We start from the raw sequence: 19,861 nt of genomic DNA, 5'->3' as shown, positions 1-19,861 counted from the left end.
TATTGAAAGCAGCGCTCGTATCACCTTACATTTCCACTCTGCCTTCCAAGCACAGCACAAGACGTGATTGCTCCATCCGAGGTAGACGCAGCAGACAAAAGCATGTGAGATAGCAGGACGAGTAATGGAAAACCGATCCCTCTTCTTGCCTCCCTCCTGGCTGGTGAATTTTCAGCTGGATCAGCCTCCTGACCTGAGTCATGCACAGCTGCATGAGCTCCTCTGCCAGGCCAGCGGGGTGGTAAGAGCAACCACGGGGTGCAGGGGGAGAGGACGAGAGCATCCATCAGATGTGTGCTGCATTTAAGTGGTGGTGGAACCAGGGCTTGGCAGCTCCAGGTCAGTGCTCAGCCCTTGTGAAACGGGGCACCTGGTAGAGGAGCAGAGAATAAAGCAGCATTTTAATAACGACATCCTGAGACAAAACATCGATATGGTAACAAAGCCTCACTGTCCTAAAAGTCACAGAAAGGCAGGTCTGAGCAGGGGTCAGCTACGCCTCCCTTCTGCCCGAGGTCAAGACTCACAGACAAAACCGCCAAGGCATGGTGGAGCAACCTGTCTTGAGAACTTCCAGCAGCCTTCCCAGGGAGCCTGCTCCAGTGCTTCCCTGCTCCAAACGCTGCAAGTTTTCTTGATATCTAATTAAATGTCTGGAACGTAAGCCAATGACGCGTTGTGCTGCCAAAACCAAGCAGAAAGAGTTTACTCGTTTTCTCTTTGTTTCATTGTGTCTTCTGTGCTTGAAGGTTGTTCTTTCTTTAATACATCCTTCCATTGGCTGTATTAAATAACCCAAATCCCTTCTCTCACAGGATGTTTTTTCTAGACTTGTAGTGGTTTTCCCTGCTCTTCTTTGTCTCTAAATGTTTCTCATCTTTCCTGAGCTGGAAGAAGCCCTCTGGCTGAGGCCATCAGAGGGCAGGAGGACTGGAGAAAGCCCTTCTGTGGGCCAGGCTGGGAGCAGTGCAGTGCCAACATCTCTTTCAAGGTCTTCTTTTCTCACAAGAGCATGGTCCTGGCTCGTGCTTGGCAAGGGAGCTGCAGGTCACACAGAACTGCCACTTCATCTGGAGCTTCTCCTCTTCCAGGCGCTACCCAGCTGCAGATCACCAACTCACATCCTTTTTTTTTCCTGCTTGTCAAGCCTGCCTTGAACTCCAGTCCCGTGTCCAGCTTGCTGGCAGTTTGTCCCAGCCTGATGTCAACTGCAAACATAAAAAGCTGTGCTTGGATTCTGAATCATTCCTGGAAATGCTGATCAGTACCAGATTCAGGAGAGGCTTTTTGCGTAGCCTCATGGCATTAGTAACTAAGCTCTGAGAAGGGTTTTGACCAGTCGTGGTGTCATCTATTAATTCTTTCTTCTAGCCCAGGTTCCCCTCTCTCTCTCTTGCTTAGAGTGATACCATATGATGCGGTATTAAAATCCTTACATATATGCCCATATAAATGCTATCACCAATTCCCCCCTCATCTACAAGGTTTATCACCTCATCACAGAAGATTAAATTAGTCTGACCAGCTCTGTTCTTGCTGAATCTGCGCTGGCTGTTACTCATATCCTCCTTTCCTGCGCATTTGCAAAGCTTTTGATCATTCTGATGTTTCCGAGAATAGAATGAACAATGGCTGGAAAATCCCTTCCTAACACTTCTTTCTCTCTGCCTCTTAAGGACTGGGCTCTGCTTGTCATGCCCAACCCAACCTTTGGAAACCCCTCCTTGCTCTGCTGTTGAGTAACCAGGGCATGGCTCAATGGTACCTTGAGCTACGAGCCCATTTCTGGGCTTCTCTGGAGAAGAGAAGGCTCCGGGGAGACCTTACAGCAGCCTGCCAGTACCTAAAGGGGGCTACAGGAAAGCTGGGGAGGGACTCTTTGTCAGGGGGTGCGGTGATAGGACAAGGGGGAATGGCTTTAAACTAAAAGAGGGTAGGTTTAGATTAGGTATGAAGAGGAAATTCTTCCCTCAGAAGGTGGTGAAGCCCTGGCAGAGCTTCTCTTTGGATGCCCCATCCCTGGAGGTGTTCAAGGCCAGGCTGGATGGGGCTTTGGGCAACCTGGTGTGGTGGGAGGTGTCCCTGCCCATGGCAGGGGGTTGGAGCTGGGTGGGCTTTAAGATCCCTTCCAACCCAAACCATTCAGTGATTCTGTGATTCTAAGCAGAGGGCAAGGGAGGCAATGGTGACCAAGGGACAGAGCAGCTTCCATGAAAAGAGACACTGGGTAAATTACAGCTTGCTGAGGTGGAAAAGAGGTGCTTGAAGGAGGATACGGTAGACATATGGGAGTTATGAATGACATAGGAGTAAATAAGGAAAGCCCTAAAACAACCCAAAGGAAGTATGTCTTCACACAGTGCACAATTACATTGTGCAACTCATTGCCACAGGATGTCCAGCTTGCCAAAAGTATGAATGGGCTCAAAAAGTGATTAGAAAACATCATGGAAGAAAGGTCCATGAAGGGCTCTCAAACCCAACGATGTAGCTGCAGCCTCTGGCTCAGGAAGTTCCCGCAGCGCAGGAACTGCTGGAGAATGGGTTTGTGTACTAGAGGAAACAGCACATGTGTTTGTCCTCTTCCTTATATTTTCCCTGCTGTCATCTGCTTAGTGGCCATGTCAGAGAGAAGACACCAGGTTAGTGTAAGCCGGGGCGGTCCTTTGTGCGTCTACGGTGATTAACCATGAGGAAAAACCACCCCCACCCCACACCTCCTCTTCTTTTCCTTTCCCCGCCTGCCTCTCCTCTCCCACAGCCTGGCTGCTGGATTGCAGCAGATATGAATCAGGCTGTGGCTGTTGTGTTCCTTTTGTTCTGCAAATGATGAAACCAGAACATTTCACGCTCGCTCTGTGGCCCTGCATTGTCTCCTTGGCAAGGCCTGAGGTGGAATTTCTGGCCTTGGAGAAAGTGAGGTCAGGGAGGGAGAAACTTTCCCCACGGAGGAACATGTGCAGATGGCTTTTCTGTCTCTCTCCCTTGCTTGCTCCCTTCTCTCCTCCCTTCTCTTCCATTCCCTCATCCCCCCCTTCTTTTCCACGTCCTTCCTTCTCCACTGGAAATGTTTCTGCTCACTGTTTTTAGATGGTCTGCCTGTATGGCAGAGAAAAAAAAAAGGAAAAAATGTGATCGAAAAGGGAGACCCCCAGCCCTCCCTGCCCCAGGCTCTTGGGCAGGCTAACGGGAGCGTGCTGACATGGAAAAATAGGGCGGGAGGGCAGGGTGTGAAACCCACCCAGGGAAATCAGGATCAAAATGCTCGTGTGGATGAGTGGAAAGCCCAAGGACCCGTGCTGGATAAACGGACGCAGCGGTGGTTATCCTGATGTGCTCTCTGCACCTGTAGCAGGGCCAGCAGCAGGAGCAGGAGGCTCCCACAGCCGCTGACTGCAGGAAACGCTGCTTCGGTGCTGCAGCGTGCCAGGGGAATAAATTCATCCAGGAATGAAATCCCACTGGATAAGCAAAAAGGGAAGGAAGAAAAAAAAAAAAAGCCCCGGACCCTGCGCTGTTTGTTCCCAGTGCTGAGCAGCCGTCCAGCTGTTTCTTTTTCCTCGTTGCCTTGACCTCATCCCGTGCTGGAGGGAGCCCAGGGAGCAGCGCTCTGCTGCGCAGCGCCTGCCAGAAACCGGGCAGGTCAAGTTATTGGGGAAAAATGAAAGGCTCTTTGGCAGAACTGGAAAAACAGATGTGCAGAGCGCTTTCTGCTGCCTCCAGATACAACCCTGCCCGTGAAGCACTTACCGGAGGGGACCTGACAAATATTCGCAGGTGTCGCTGCGTAAACCTTACAGTGGCTGTTAATTTGTCCGGGTGCGTTTCTCCGGGGCTGCCCCAGCAGCTGAGCTCCCGGCCCACCTGGTAGCTGGCTTCTTCACACACCTCTGCCAGACGGGGCTTGAAACTGCTGCAAGGGGACTCACCTCTGCCCGGAGCTCACGGGTGTTTGGGGGAAGGTGAGGATGGTCAAAAGGAGCCGACACGAGCTGTGGCTGGTGAGGAAAGGCGAGGCTGTTTCCATCCGATGGGGCAGGTGGTACAGTCATTTGTTTGCTTGTGGCATTAGGAATCTGTGCGCTTTGCGCACGTGGGTGGGTGGAAATGTTACAAGCATCCGCACCTGGGTCACTCGGGGCTTGGGATGTCAAGCCCCAGGTCTGGGGGTGACAGCGGCGCAGAGGTCCCCAGCTCTGGGTTTATTGAATCAGAATGGAATTAAAAGAGGAAAAAGTCTTTGAAAATCACTTGGAAACATGCTCCAGAAAATGAGGGATATAGGAAAAAGAGAAATTACACTTCTAAGCAGAATAACAGGTTGCTTTCCTCGGAAATGCAGCGGCGCAACTCGTGCTGCCCTTGCTATACTACTGAGAGACAAGAGGGCAGATAATCCCATTTCTCGATACGTTTGTTCCTCTATCATTGAAATCATCGCTGATGAGTTTTGCCTCCATTTATAGACAGGCGGGCTCATGGTTCACCAGTGTGTGTAAGCAAAGCCAGAATTCCTCGCCAGGGCAGGTAGGAGAGGATGCTGCACAACCGGGGATACTAAAGACCTGATCGTCCAGTGGATCAAGGTGTCTAATTAATCTATTGTCAAGGTTTGCCTTGATTTCACAGAGGATTTAGTCATTGAAAATCTTGAATTTGGACCTAAATTATCTGCTGTGAGATACTCAGGGCATTCGCAGCAGGTGAGGGAACTGAGCGTCCCTCTCTCATCCAAGTCTGCTCCCCTAAGTCTGTTTATTTTTCCCCGAGGAAGTTAAAATGTGTGCCAAGGATGCGATGTTTTTCCTTGCCTCCCCCTTGAACAGCAGAGGGGATTTGCAATTCCCTGTTCTGCTCAAGTGCAAACCCAGCCTGTATCAGCTGCCCAGGGAGGTGCCCCGGGTCTCTGCCGTGCTTGTTCCCAAACCAGCCCCGCACCATGGAGCACAGTGCCTCTAAAACTCAGACGGCTCCTGTGGGTGCTTCAGCTCCAAAGCTTCAGAGAATCCCGCAGGGACAGCAGCTCTTGCTGCGTTTCTACCCAAATTTCCCCCTTCAGCGCAGTATTTTGGAAGCAGAGCCCGCCGTCAGTCCCTCTGGGGCCTGAACCTTGTGTCCGCGTATGAAGATCGAGGAGAGAGGAGTGCCAGCAGAAGGGCGGCCACGCTCGCGCCACACGGCTCGCCCGGCTGAAAGCGCCTGGGACAACGGGATGCAGGAACCCAAGCAGCATGCTGGCGGTGCCCAGCACCCCAAAACAAGTCCGTCTCATGGGGCATCACTGGGAAAAGGGTGCAGAGGGGCTGCTCAGCCCCGCCTGCCCCCGCACGGCTCCGTGCGAGGGTCGGATGTGCCGAGGAGGGGAGCGCCGGGCTGTGCCAGCCCCCGGGGAGCGGTGCCGCGGTGCGTTGGTGATTCAGCCCCATCGAGATGGAAACGCGTCCTGTGGGGCCGGCGTCCTGAGGCACAGAGAAACCCCAGCTGGCCAATTTCCTCTCGCCACAGAGCTGGTCCCATAAATCCTGGGGCTGGCGTGAAGCGCCCTGCACGCATGCAACTGGGCGATGCAGCAGGTGGGCAGCAAGGGGAAGGGGCTGTGTTTGTAACCCCGTGCTCAGGGCTTCGGGGTGCAGCTGGAGAATGCCCTAGGGGTCGGGAGGATGTCTTAGGGGATGGGGAGGGTGTCCTAGGGGATGGGGCCCTAGGAGATGGGGAGGATGTCTTAGGGGATGGGGAGGATACCCTGGAGTATGGAGCTCTAGGGGCTGGGGGTGGTGCCCTAGGGATGGGGAGGATGCCTTAGGGGATGGGAAGGATGTCTTAGGGGGTGGGGAGGATGCCCTAGGGGATGGGAAGGATGCCCTAGGGGATGAGACCCTAGGGGATGGGGAGGATATCCTAGGGGATGTGGCCCTAGGGGATGGGGGAGATGTCCTATGGATGGGGAGGTTGCCTTAGGAGGTGGAGGGGTGCCCTAGGGGATGGGGAAGATGCTCTAGGGATGGGGCTCTAGGGGATGGGGAGGATGTCTTAGGGGATGGGGACGATATCCTATGGATGGGGAGGATGTCTTAGGGGATGGAGAGGATGCCCTAGGGGATGAGGCCCTAGGGGATGGGTAGGATGTCCTAGGGGATGGGGAAGATGTCCTATGGATGGGGAGGTTGCCTTAGGAGGTGGAGGGGTGTCCTAGGGGATGGGGAGGTTGCCCTAGGGATGGGAAGAATGTCTTAGGGGATGGGGAGGATGTCTTAGGGGCTGGGGCCCTAGGAGCTGGGGAGGATGCCCTAGGGGATGGGAAGGATATGCTAGGGATGGGGAGGATGCCCTAGGGATGGGGAGGGATATCTCAGGGGATGGGGACAATATCCTATGGATAGGCAGGATGCCTTAGGATACAGAGAGGCTGCCTTAGGGGATGGGGAGGATGCTTTAGGGGATGGGGAGGATGCCTTAGGAGGTGGCAAGGGTGTCCTAGGGGCTGGGCAGGCTGCCCTAGGGACTAAGGGAGGCTGCCTCGGCTTAACCCACGGCTCTGCGGCTCCGCGTGGCCCTACGGGCACTGCCCGTGCCTCTACAGGCCCCTGGGACTGGGCCCAGCCCCGGAGCCTCCCCCAGCGGCCCGGGGCTGCCCCGGCCCCCACAAGCCCCGCCCCCCGCCGCTGGCCACGCCCCTCCCCACTAACCCCGCCCCCTACCCTCTAACCCCGCCCCCTCCCCACTGACCACGCCCCCTCCCCACTAACCCCGCCCCCTCCCCACTGACCACGCCCCCTCCCACTAACCACGCCCACCGACGCAGACCACGCCCACAACCCTCCCCCGCCGCCCGCAAAAGGCTCGGCCACGCCCACGCGGCCAAAGCCCCGCCCACAGCGCCAGGCCCCGCCCCCTCCCCCGCCCCGCCCCGCCCCGCCCCGCGGCCCCGGGCGGATCGCGGCGGGGAGCGGCGGGGCGCGGATGGCCGCGGGGCTGCCGGGGGCGGCGGGGCGCGGAGCCGGAGGTAAGCGGCGGGGGGGGCGGCCCCGTCCGGCCGTGTGCGTGTCCGTGTCCGTCCGTCCGCCCGCAGCTCCCCGCGAACGGAGCGGGGGGGGGGTTGCCCGCGGCCACGTGTGCGGGGCAGCGGCGGCGCACGGGCGGAACCGCGGCGGGATGCTCCCGGGGATATGCCCGGGGGGGGGGGGGGGAGCGCGGGGAGCGGGCAAGGCGGGGGGGGTGGGATCCGGTGGGAAACGGCCCTCCTCCGGGGTCCCGGTGACCGTGGGGACCCCGCCGTGACCGTGGGAACGCGATCCCCCCCCCGTAATCGTGGGGACACCCTCCGGTGTCCGTGGGAACCCCCCCGTGTCCGTGGGATCCCCCCCCCGTGACCGTGGGGATCTCCCCGGTGGTCGTGGGGACCCCCCTCGTGATCGTGGGGACCCCTCCGGTGACAGTGGAGACCTCTCCGTGACCGTGGGACCCCCTCGGTTGTCGTGGGGACCCCCCCCCCGCCCCCCCGGTGGGCTCGGGGCCGCCTTCACCCAGCCCGGGGCCGTGTCCCCCCCGCTCCTTCCCCGGGGCACCCGGGGGAGTTTTCCCCGCTCGGCACCGAAAACCGGGAGAGGAGCGGGGAGAGGGGACGGGGGCGGCCCCAAAAAACGGGGGCGGCCCCAAAAAGTGATTTTTTTGGGGGGGATTTTGAAGGAGGAGCGCGGGGGGGGGGCGGTTCTGGCTGCAGACGGGGCTTCGCTGCGGCTCGGACCCGGGGCCTGCCGCGGCTTCTCCTGGTGCTGCACCGGGGGGGGGTTGAGATTTCACCCCCCCTACCCCCGCAGGGAGAAACTCGTGTCCGAGCGCAAAATGCATTGAAAGAGGAGTTAAACCCCCCAAAAAAACCCCAAACCCCACGGCAAGTTACACTCCCCCCCCCATCGCAGTCCTCCCGCCAGGTTTTGTGCTCCGTGGTTTTACATCCAGGAAGGTCGCCGCTCGCTCGTTTTCCTCTTGCGATGGAAAAAAAAAAAAAAGTGGTGTGCGGTGGTGGTTTTTTTTTGTTGCTGTTTATTTTTATTTTTTTTCGTTTTCCTGGGGCTGTGCGGAGGGGCTGCCACGCGCCTGCGGGGACCCAGAGCTGCGCCGGGGCGTCCGCGGGGCCTCGGGCTGCGTCCAGCCAGCTTGGGGCTTTCTGCTTTGATATTTGTATACGTATCTGTGTATATATATATTTTTTTTTTTTTGATATTTTTCCCCTTCAAAAATAAGCCGAGACAGCTTTCTGAGAGAGGAGTGGCTTTGGAATCGGGGTGTCCCCTTGTTTTTCCAGGGTGCCGTTCCCATATGTGTATGTCCGTGGATGTATGCGCATCTCTCTCTCTCCGGTCGCTGGGAAATGCCTCCGAACGACTTTCTGCTCGCTGGGCTCTAAAATCTCTAAAAGGGATCCAGTCCTCGGGGCCGGCAAGAGGATGTTTCGGACAGAAAAGCATCCCGTCCCCGTCCTGCCGGGGAAACGGGAGCGAGGCTGTAAAAGGGGAGAAAGGGCAGAAACCGGCGAGGCTTTGGCGCGGGGGTGATGCCGGCGTGGTGCAGTGTGTTAGGGTGGTGAATGGAGGGGGAGGGATGTGCCCCAGGCTTCGCTTTTCCCCTCGGGAAGCACCGAGAGAGGACAGCTTCGACCTCCTGGCCGCAGGTGCTGCCCCTCCGAGGCCCCCCGAGGGTGGCGGAATTCGGGATTGCTCTAACTTATTTCTCGTTCGTACCCACAAATGACTGCTGAGATGCTGCGGAGGAGCTCGGGGCAGCGCCCGTGCTGCTCGTCCCGGAGGCGACCGCGTGGCATTTACCCGGCGGGTGCGCGTCTCGGTGCTGATCCCTGCCTCTCCGCCAGGTCCGCAGCGGCTGCAGCAAAGCGGTGCGAAACCGGATCGAAGCACAGGTTTCCCCTGCGGAAGCTTCGGCGGTTTTACTCCACCCCCGTGCTTCCAAATTCGCTTCCAAATTAAAACCGTTTCTTCCCTCGCTGCTGGCCGGACAAACCCACCCTGATTTCGGAAAGCCGCGGAGCTTCGGCCTCGCCGGGGAGGGCTCTGCTGTGCCCCCGGGATCCGATAGCCCAGGGGGGACGAGGCTGAGGGTGTTTCCAGCAGCGGGCTGGCTTTAGGGGCAGTGTTTTTTGGGGTGAGGTGGGAGAGCGTGCCTTTCGTGGCCCCACCGGACTGGAAACTGTGAAGAGGAGGGCTGAGCGCTCACGTTCTCACCCAGCGACTGGCTGCTTGTGGAGTGGTCCCAGTGGAAACTTCGGTGCTGGGGAATATTTTGCGGATTTGGGAAAATCCCAGGAGGATTTTTGGTTTCGTACAGCAGCGTCTTTTTGGCAGCTTTGGGGTGGATGTGGTCTGGTTCCCATTTATGTCCTGAATTTTAAAATAGAACAGCCTTCATTCATCAGAAATAGAAATACAAAATAATGCTAATAAGAAGAACAACGTCACCTTCTTCTATTAAAAAATCATTAAGGAAGCTGTTTTTATTGAAACTTTAGGCGTTTAGAAAGTGTATCTCTTTTTCTGGTGTTTTATGTGGCTTTTTCAGCAGGTGGGATTCAGCAGTGAATTTTTGGGACGTAAAGCTGGGGAACAGCCGAGCGAAGTCCCTCCAGACGCGCCCCGGTGCACGTGAGAGCAGAAGCAGTGGGATGCTGCATTTCGGGAAAGCAGAGCCTGGGATGAAATAACAGAACAATTCTTGGGGCTAGCTGTTTTTGGTGTAAGCGTGCTTTAGTTTGGTTTATTTAGGGGAAATCCCTGCTGGATCTGGGGATGGCCCCGGGGTCCCCCGAGGTGGCTGGAGGCACCCGGGTGTGCACTGCTCGGGGTAGGCAGCAGGTCCCGGGGCCGAGCAGGGCATTTGGGTGTCCCGTAGTGGGTACGTCTTCCCCTGCCTGCAGCATCTGTGGGTTTGGGGCCGTTTCTGAACCTTTTTGGAGCCGCAGGCTGCTCGCAGCGGGCCGCTAGAGCGATTTTCCCCGCTGTAAATCTGAGCTCAGCCGTTCGGGAGCAGGAGCGAGAGGCAATTATCTTGTTAGCGCTTCTGCGGGTAACGGCTTTGCTGCGCTTCTGCCTCTCAAAAGCGGCTGAATACAAATTGCGTGTGATGATTTAACAATGGGAGGCTCGTAACTTCAATATATATTCGGGTGGGAAGAAGGCTTCGTGTCTTTTTCCCTGAGACGTGCCGTCTGAGATAAGCAGAGCCCTTGCGTTACGCTCAGGGCTGGGTTATCACGAGCGGCTCTTAACGTGGATCAGACGAAGTGCCTGGTGTCCGGCGGGCTGGCTGCGTTTAAAAAAGGAAAAGCTCGAGAAATATGAAGATGCATAAGATAGAGCTCAATGCCTGCATTTTCCGTTCAAGAGCACTGTACGGTCTTTGTACTATTTTTGTTCTGCCCGTATCCCAGACTCCTTTGTACGCTTGCGAGTTTGTGGGAATGACTCAGGGAGAAAGCTATTTAACCTAAAGGACACCACTGGCGAAAAAATACGTGGATAAAGAGCGATGGCGGGGCCGCGAGCGGGAAACGAGAGGGGTTTGTGTGTGTAGCAGAGGAACGGGACCCTAAACAGCCTCCAAATGGGAGGAACGGGGCAAAAAATAAAAACCTCTGCTTTTTAAGGTGCCGTTCAAGCGGAGCGAGAGGGGAGCTTTATAACGTGGTTGCTTGAAGTACCGAGGAACCGGACTTAATGACCCGCAGTGTCTGTGCAGTCCGAGGTCCCGTTTCACTTCTGTTTAATTAATGGAAGGGCTTAAATATCCCGTGAAACCGACCGTGCCAGCGCCTGTCTGCAATGTGATCGCTTTTAAAGGCAGTAAGTACAGCAAAGTTGACCGTAGCTTAAACTCCGGCTTTGCTGATGCTTTGTCGATATGTTGTGGCTGGTTGGTGCACGATCATATTATTTTCTGCTAAAGGGAAAAAAAAAAAAAGGCGTTTTCATTCCCTGAGAATTTGCATGATGACTTCTCTCTCGGATGAAAGGCTTTTTTCATGCCTTGGGAAGGAGAATTGACAGAGCAGTGAAATGTCTCCAGTACAAGCGCTGCTCTGATTCACCAGCTCCGTGCCAGCCTTTGTACTTCACTCCTCGACAGCTTCTTCCCTCCCTGCCTCCAGCTCTGAACACCGCCTCACCTTTTATCTCCGAACGGCGACGCTGACAGAAGTCGTAATCACGGCGCCTGGATCAAAGCAGAAATTTCAATTATTGATTCGATTCCTTGAGCCCTCGTTATAAATCCAGGCGGTACTGCAGATCGGTGCCGCAGCCTTAGAGGCAAATTCGTAGCTTATAATGAATAGAGGCACGTATTTTTCTGCAAACCGTGCCGAAGCCACATGAAAGCGTGTCTCCTCGCCCCGCCTGCCTGTGCAGGTGCGATAACATCCCGCTGCTGTTACAACACCCCCCGTGCATCCCGCTCCTCCGCAGCGTGCGAGCCTGGGAAGATGGGGAGGAGGGGGAAAAAAAAAACCAACAACCTGTGAATGATTAAAATTTCATAAAAATCCTATCCCCGCGAGATGAAAGCTCTGCCGCCGCCCGTGTGCCCCTGCACGCCCGTGCACCTGATCTGCGGGCATCCGCCGGGCAGGGAGGCTTGGCCCCGCGCTTCCCAGCATCCATGTGATCCTCTGCCAGCTCCGGGAGCTGCTTTCCAAGGGTGGCTGCTCTGCTTTGCGCCGAGCTCGGCGTCGGGTCGCTTTGTGTTTTTTTTTGCCGAGGGGAAACGTAGATGAAAATCGGCGCGTCGGGCTGAAGCGAAACGGAGAGCGTTCCGCCTTAGCTGCCCTTAAATTTGGGTATTTTCGCCCGATTCCTCGGCAGCGATGGGGTTTGGACGCCCCCATCTCCTTTTCTTATTAGCCTTTGTCGTTCGGTGCTCACTTGGATGATGCAATTTTTGGCGAGGGAAATGACGGTACCTATGCTGGGGGGGCTCATGGAGCTTTTTTTGGGCAGGAGAGCCCTTGGGTAATTCTCTTCCTTTCTCGGTGGCCTGGGATACTTCCACGGAGGAAGCATTTTGAAGGTGGAATAAGGTATTTATGTTCCCTGCTGGCTCGGCTGCGAGACAGGAGGACAGGTGGGGGCTTTGAAACGCTGTCGTTTTTGTTCTGTCAGTTTTGGGGTGTTTTGGTGAAGACGTGTAAGTGGGCTGAAGGAACACCGCCTACTCCAGATACGGTCTGAGGAGGAAATGTGCTGCTGGGAGATGCTGGCGTTGCTCTACAGACGTGGCTTTCCTGTAATGTCGCGGCCCCGCACTTCCTATGGGGTTTTGGTTCAGCTCCCACTCAAAACCAGACCGAAACCACATCAGAAACGGGAAATATTCAAGCATCGCTCCTCCATCTGTGGGTCCTTGCCGAGTCCCTGGCGTTAATCTCAGCGAGTGATTCACCGAAATAGTCGGGAATCTTCAAACGAATTGCACGGCTGCGTGGTGAGGCTCCGGGATAACGCGGCGTGACGTGTGCTCAGCTTAAACCAGGGAAACGCACGAACGGGTGCCGGGCAGGCACTCAGACAGGGCAGAATCGGTAACGAAGGGTGAATCCAGCGAGGACTGGAACGTGGTAGTGCCTCAGAGGTAGCAGCTATACGGCAGCTGGAAGGGTGACGTCTGTGCACCGCTCTGCATCCTCCGGGTTAAAGCCCTTCCCTGGGGATGCGTCCTGGGAGGGGCGATGGTCCCGTGGTGCCCGGTGATGTGGCAGCATGTGCCGTGGACTTGCAGCTGGGTTTTTATTTTTGTCCTAAAGTTTTATGCTTATGGATGGTGGGCGTTCACATTGTTAGGGAGCGGAGCTGTTACGTGGGAAGGTTTTGGCTGGCTGAACAAAGGGGTTTCCATAAAAGTGTGCCTTTCAGTAGTGCAATGCAGCTCCCTCAGTTTTATCTTTAATTTAAGGTATTAACTTTATAATACTTTTGGTGAACGGTGGCCAGTGCAATTGGCCAGACTGAGGTCTCGTGGGGGGAGAAGCTCGGAGCAGTGCCTCGGTGCAGCATGAGCTGTGCTGGAAGGGGATCTGGTCCAAAACATGCAACTTCTGGGCAATGCCCAAGACCAGGGTCTTAGCTGGGGAGCATCTCCTCCCTGTTTGGAGGGCTCAGTGCCCCTCTGAGGATGAAGCTCTCTCTTATGACAGAAGGAGCCTGTGCTGCTAACCAAGGTGTCCCAGCAAGCGTCTGATGTTGCTCGGTCTCTAAATCCTTCACCTGTGGGCACCGGATTCCCTGGGTGAGCTGCTTCTCATCTCCCTCCTCACCTTTTGCTGTAATTCCCAGCAAAACCATCTCACTTGCTTCTCCCCCTGTGTCCTTTGCCGTGGGTACAACCCCCAAAGACAAGCAGTCAGCAGTGAGAATTTCTGCTGCCATTACAGAAAACCAAGTCTTTATTTGCTTTTTTGCACCCAGGAAGATTTGAAGATGCTACCCCAGGGTGTCTGCTGGCTCAAAATGCAGGAGGCAAATGAAAGAAAGTAAAATTTTAGTAGCAGTTTCTTTCTTTTAGGCTTTGTTCGGTGAGTGGTGAAGCCTAGCTGGTGGTTGAGGTTGCTTGCAATGCTCAAGACCATTTTTCTTCCTTGTGTGTGCAGATTTTGTTTTATCCCAGTCCAGCTTTTATTCGCAAACCAAGCCTGGACTCGTAACTCTTCTGTTTCAGGCAGAATCCCCAATTCCAGGCCAGGGCCGTGTATGTGTGTGCAGGAGCAGTGAAGGGTGTCTGTGGTGATGGTCTGCGCCAGATTATGGAGGTCGTGTTGGAAACTGGGTCCTGAGATTTTTTTTTTGTCTGTATCTGTATCAGCATTTGTGCTGGAGCTGTCTCCCGTGCTAATTTTGACAAACTTATTTGCCTCGTATCTACTCAAGTGAGCAATCTTCCCTCCTTGCTCTCTAAATATAGCTAACCGCCGTGCAGATTCGTGCATAATATAAATGGTGAAGTGCTGAATTCATTAACATTTCGCAGAAATGCCCATTTCCTCTCCTCGGCACTCAGAGGAAAATAATTTCTGCGTCTTCATGCCTGCAATGACGATGGGCTAGATCCTGCCTCCTCCTGCTGCCCTGGTCCATGCAGGGGTGTGGAGTCAGCGAAGAATTGGACGTAAAAATGTGTGAGCTTCTTCTGCAAGCTTGTCCCTGTGGTCGTGGGCTTCCTACCCTGCCAGGATGGACAGATGCCCTGCCGGGATGGGTGGACGCCCTGCTGATGCCACCACAAACCCTTCACCTCCTGCCCAAGCACATCCCTCAGCAGTGCTGGAGGTTGATGGCCATCTCTTAGCCCAATTTTTTTGGCAACCAGTGGTGTTGTGGAGAGGGATTTGGCTGCATCCCCGCTGGGGGATGAGATGCTCACCTTCAAGGTCTGGACCTCAACGAGCCTTCTCTTTGGGAAGATGAGGCAGCGCTCGGAGAAAGGAGTCGGAAGGGGAAGAAGCCAATGCCATTCCCACCTTAACACGGCCACGAGGCATTTTGCGTGAGCTCGTTAAAACAAACACTGCTAGAAAAAGGCGCCCTGAGAGCAGATTTAGGATGAGCCTCAGTGCACGTCCAGAGAGCCTGGTGCTGCGGGACTGATCCAGCCTCCCCTGTCCATGGGATGCCTGAGCTGGGGAGCACGGCTCCTGCCGGACATGTCCGGGGGCTCTCCAGCTACATCCTCTCTCTACCGTATTAAGAACATCTGGTCCAAGTGATTCATGAACTCCCTTGATAGCGTTGGCCATATTTTATGTCTCGGTAATTTTCTGTCTTACTGAGCTGTTAGACGTGAGCAGATTTTGCGGTTAAGCCTTTCAGACTGTGGCCCTGTTGAACGTGTGGCTGGGTCCTCACCTCTCCGTCTGTCCTCCTCCTTACCCACTCCCTCTTTTGGTTTTATGCTGGGTCTTGGCTTCGTGTCCTGGGGCTGTGCCTCGTTTGTGAGCTTGTTGCTGTTCAGAGAGCCACAGAAGGGTTGGAAGGCACCTCTGGGTTCATCTGGTCCAGCCCCAGCTCAAGCAGGGACACCCAGAGCAGGGTGCCCAGGACCACGTCCAGGTGGCTTCTGAAGATCTCCAAGGAGGAGACTCCACAACTTCTATGAGCATCTTGTAAATCTGTTGGCTATTATGAGCCAGGCTTGGTCAGCCTTGCTTTGGTCCTGGACTGGAAACCAGGCTGTGCTGGTGCACAAAATAGCACTGATGACTTGGCAGCTGCCACTCATTGCTCAGAGCTGATGTGGTGGTGAGGACAGCAGAGATGGTTGGCTGGGTGAGCCCAGCAGGGCTTCTCAGGCACCTAACAAGGCTCAAGATGATTTTTGGGGGGCTTCTGTCATTAATCGTGGCTTTATACTTTGTCATGCAAGTGGTTTATTTACTGACAACCCATCTTTCTTCCTCGCAGGCTCCACAGCTGTTTGTTACAAGCCTACCACCCCAGGCCAGCTACTGGAAGACGCTGGCTTTCTTTACCAGGACCACCAGTTGTTCGCTGGCAGGCATGAAGTTTCTCCGCTAACAGCTGAAGCCATCAGCGCTAAAGAGAAAGCTGGTAAGTGGGTGGCCACTCTTCCACAGGAACCCATCGCAGTTACATCCAGGCTTTTCCCTGAGCATAAACCAAACAGCTCGGACCGTTTGCAGTAATATTTACAGAGGTGAAAGCCCAGCTCCTCATCCCCAGCACGGTCAAAGGAGAGTTGCCTTTGACACGAGTGTCAGAACCCACCATCGTTTGTCACCCGTGCTTGTGGAGGATGCACCGTTTCTGCTCGTCCTTCTGGACGCGGATGCTCTTCTCTGAACAGCTGCACTGAGGTCCGTAGCTTTTTGCTGAGGGAGCAGGATTGCTGGTATCCTGTATAAGGCACACGGTGCTCAGTCCTTTCGGACCTCAAAAATAGACTCCTAAAGTGCATCTCCTGAATACAAGGATGCCGACGGGTGACTAGCACAGGAGAGAAAATCCTCGTGGTGTATGATAAAGAGCTGTCTTGAGCGTGTGGCGTTGGCTTTATCCACTTCCTTCACTGCTAGTCTAATAACTAGACTGCGAGCTTTCTCTCACATAAGGGAGGTTTTCATTGCAAGTCTGAAGAAATGTCCATTATGGCAAGACTTCTGTGCGCTGTGATAATGCAAATACAGCAGTAGGAGTTTGCTGTAGCCGCGGGGGCATATAATGCAGGTGGATGCTTGGCTGTTGTGCAGCTATCTGTGCACGTATCTGCTTCTTGTTGGCTCCAGCACTGGCCCAGGGAGCTGGCAGACCCTCAGAAACCTGGTGGCCAGGCTGCCACCCCAGCCAGTCAGGCTGACGGGCAGGTAATGTTGTCCCAGGGAAAGCAGAGGAGAAGTATATCTTGCAGAGCAGGCATGGAGTGGAACAGCCTGGGAATCTTCTCTCCCTCTCAAGCCCCACAATCATGTTTAAGCTTTTGCCACAAAAAAAAAAAAAAATGTTAGTGGAAATGACCTATTCTCACAGTTAAGAGTCAAAGGCTTCTCTTCCCCTCTGGCATCCGGATTGTATATAAGTTATCCCACAGCATGTGCAATAACTGATGAAACCTCAGGGAAATACCAGACCTCAGGAGAAAGTTTTGCTTTTTAACTACTTTCGAATGCCAGAAAAACAAATGCAAGTACTGCTGAAGAACTCCTTTGAGAATTGGAAACAGCAGGATAGAGAAAAAAAGTTGCCAAGAATGACCTCAAAAACTGAACTCAGAACAGCACCTCCTTCTTGCCTAGGAAATCGGGAGGACTGTGTGCAGAGCTGAGGGCTTATTTTTGTTTTTGCCTACACCAGGGTCTATCTTTCAGGAGCACCCCTTTGGGTGCAGGCAGCCCTCATACAGATCTTTACATATCCTTGGGATGGTGGGCTCCAGGAAGGAAGGATTATGTTTTTAGATGCTTTACTTCTTCACTACAAAGGCAAACTTCACTGCATATTTCACTTTCTGTGGCTTGTGGTGCCCGTGCTGCTACACGTAACAAGCAGGGGTGAGGTGGAAAAGGGAGCTGGAGCCTGTTTCAGTATTTGACGCCAACCCCCAAGCTGTGCAGCTTTGGTACAGCACCGGTAACACCTTATCCCATGCAAATGCAGCCTGGGAGACTGGGTGAAAAAATTACACCATTTCCTCTGCTTTACTTCAGCAGTCTCTGCTACGGTAGTTTGTTCTGTGATATTTAAAACGCTGATATTACATCCGTGACCTTAACGTCGTCTTTGTACTCACCCAGCAAAATTACAAAAGTTAGTATTGACTCACATAGAAATAGCGTTATTGGCCAGAGGGGAAATTGCAGTTTTAAGACAAGATGCCAGAGCACAGATTCCTTTTTAATTACACTCTCTGAGCCCTTTTATTTTCAGTATAATTTTAGAGGTTTTTATGTGACACGTTCTGTGTTACATTTTCTTGTGGCATGCAGTGCACTTGCGAGGGGATTCATCTCACCGAACTTCAGCTGTCAAAAATGCGTCGTCTGATTTGGTATTGCCACGGAGGCTGCCTCTAATCTGTGCAAGGCATCTCCAGGGAGGGATTTACCCAGTTCGTGTCTTAGAAAAGGTCACGTTTTCCCGTGCCTCCATTGACTGGGGTCGGTATGGGTCCACCTGTCCCTCCATTGACTGGTGTTGGTGTGGGGCACAAGGAGGATGTTGAAGGGACGAGTGTGTGTTTCTTGGGGGTCACTGCACACAGAAGGAAGGATGGGCTGGGGTGGGGGGTGAGGGTGACAGCCATGGGGCTTTGGAGGGGCGGAGGGGTGCCAGGCCTCCCTGTGAAGAACATGGCGCTGGTTCCAGGCAGCCAAAGCTGAGGTGTGCACCCCAATCTTTGAGCAAACCCCCGGGCTGGCGCAGGGCTAACCGCTGCCTCTCTCTCCCCACCTAGCCGAGGAAGCCCTCTGCACCTTGCACCCTCCAAACTTCCTCCGGAGCTCAGAGGTGGAGATGCGAGGCTCGGAGGAGGTGGCAGCCGGCACGGTCCTGCAGCGCCTGATCCAGGAGCAGCTGAGGTATGGCAACCCCAGCGAGAACATGAACCTGCTGGCCATACAGCACCAAGCGACGGGCAGCGCCGGCCCCTCCAACAGCACTGCCAGCACTCTCTCTTCCACAGAAAACCTCGCGCCAGAGGACCCACAAATGGTCCAGCCGTCGGCGCGGCAGGAACCGCAGGGGCAGGAGCACCAGGGGGACGGTGCTGCGATGGAGAAGCAGCCCCGGGCCGCGCAGCCCCCGCACAGCAGCGAAGAGCTCCCCACCTACGAGGAAGCCAAGGCCCAGTCCCAGTTTTTCCGGGGACAGCCGCCGACGGGGCCGGGATTTTATGTCGCCGGCACCTCCGGCCAGAAGTCCAGGACGGAGGGGAGGCCGACGGTGAGCCGGGCCGGCAGCGGGCAGGCGCATAAGGACGACGCGCTGAAGGAGCTGAAGCAGGGCCACGTGCGCTCGCTGAGCGAGAGGATCATGCAGCTCTCGCTGGAGAGGAACGGTGCCAAGCAGCACCCACTGGCCCCGGCGGGCAGCAAGGGGCTGAAGGCGGCCCCGGCACCCAGCAAGGGCATGGACCCGCGGGGCCCGCCGCCCGAGTACCCCTACAAAGCCAAGGCGGCGGCGGTGGCGGCGTCCCCTGGCAGCAAGGTGCCTGAGCACGGGCTCTTCTACGGTGAGCAGCACCCAGCGGGAGCGCAGGACGTCCTCAAGGCTTCCTATGTGGCCCCCCAGCCCGCCCGGACGGAGGTGGCGGTTGTCCGGTACCAGCCGCCCCCGGAGTACGGGGTGACCAGGTAAGGGCTGGGGCATGGTGGCACCGCGCTGCCTTGTTCGGGACATGGCGGGCAGCGGGAGCTGGGCTGGTGGCTTGTGGCCTTGGGCGTTTGGGGCCAAGCTGCCTTGGGGGCTTCCCCTTTCATGGCCTGCTTGTAGTTGTTTTTCACCTGAAAAACTCTGAGAGCCCACCTGGAGCCCTGCGTTCAGCTGTGGGGCCCCAGCATGGGGACATGGAGCTGTTGGAGCAGGTCCAGGGGAGGGCCACAAGGATGATAAGGGGGCTGGAGCACCTCTCCTGTGAAGACAGGCTGAGGGAGTTGGGGTTGTTCAGCCTGGAGAAGAGAAGGCTCCGGGGAGACCTTACAGCGGCCTGCCAGTACCTAAAGGGGGCTACAGGAAAGCTGGGGAGGGACTCTTTGTCAGGGGGTGCGGTGATAGGACAAGGGGAATGGCTTTAAACTAAAGGAGGGGAAATCTAATTTGGATACAAGGAGGAAATTCTTCCCTCAGAGGGCGGTGAGGCCCTGGCCCAGGCTGCCCAGAGAAGCTGTGGATGCCCCATCCCTGGAGGTGCTCAAGGCCAGGCTGGATGGGGCTTTGGGCAACCTGGTCTGGTGGGAGGTGTCCCTGCCCGTGGCAGGGGGGTGGAGCTGGGTGGGCTTTAAGGGTCTCATCCTGCCCGAACCATTCTTTGATTCCATGATAAAAATTCGTCTCTATCCAGCTGATGTGGCATCCGGCTCTTGCTGTAACACTGAATTTTAGTGAGGAAACGCAAGGTCGTGTTGTACCTCGGCAGCAGCTGGGGTTTTGTGCTTTGTAATTCACGTGGAAGAGCAGAAGTTTGGAGGTGAGGTTTGGCCCGTACTCGAGTGAGAGTGAAAAAGACTGCTTTCTAAAAATGTGAAAGTTTATAGCCTAAGCCCAGTGTCCCTGAGATCTTCGAAACCCCAAACTGAAAAATCTGTGGAAAAATTTGCATGAAGCTTATTTCTGAGACAGAGGCCTCTCTTTAT

At 55.2% G+C, this 19,861-nt stretch overlaps 1 protein-coding gene across 6 annotated transcripts in view; it reads left to right on the top strand.

Moving 5' to 3' along the window:
• Positions 1 to 19,861, top strand: part of AMOTL1 (angiomotin like 1) — a 76,234-nt gene that overhangs the window by 9,805 nt on the left and 46,568 nt on the right. For 2 of the 6 annotated variants that reach the window (XM_066989867.1, XM_013178107.3), the window contains exons 4-5: positions 15,459 to 15,605; positions 17,965 to 18,862. In XM_066989867.1, the coding sequence (XP_066845968.1) occupies positions 15,459 to 15,605; positions 17,965 to 18,862 (1,045 nt within the window). Of the gene's footprint in view, positions 1 to 2,554; positions 2,643 to 6,878; positions 7,004 to 10,236; positions 10,854 to 15,458; positions 15,606 to 17,964; positions 18,863 to 19,861 lie in introns of those variants that run through there. The other 4 variants (XM_066989865.1, XM_066989866.1, XM_066989864.1 and 1 more) reach the window with 4 other exon arrangements.

This window comes from Anser cygnoides, chromosome 1 (genome assembly GCF_040182565.1).
Source record: "Anser cygnoides isolate HZ-2024a breed goose chromosome 1, Taihu_goose_T2T_genome, whole genome shotgun sequence".
Lineage (NCBI taxonomy): Eukaryota > Metazoa > Chordata > Aves > Anseriformes > Anatidae > Anser > Anser cygnoides.
This window is presented reverse-complemented; position numbering and strand designations above follow the sequence as displayed.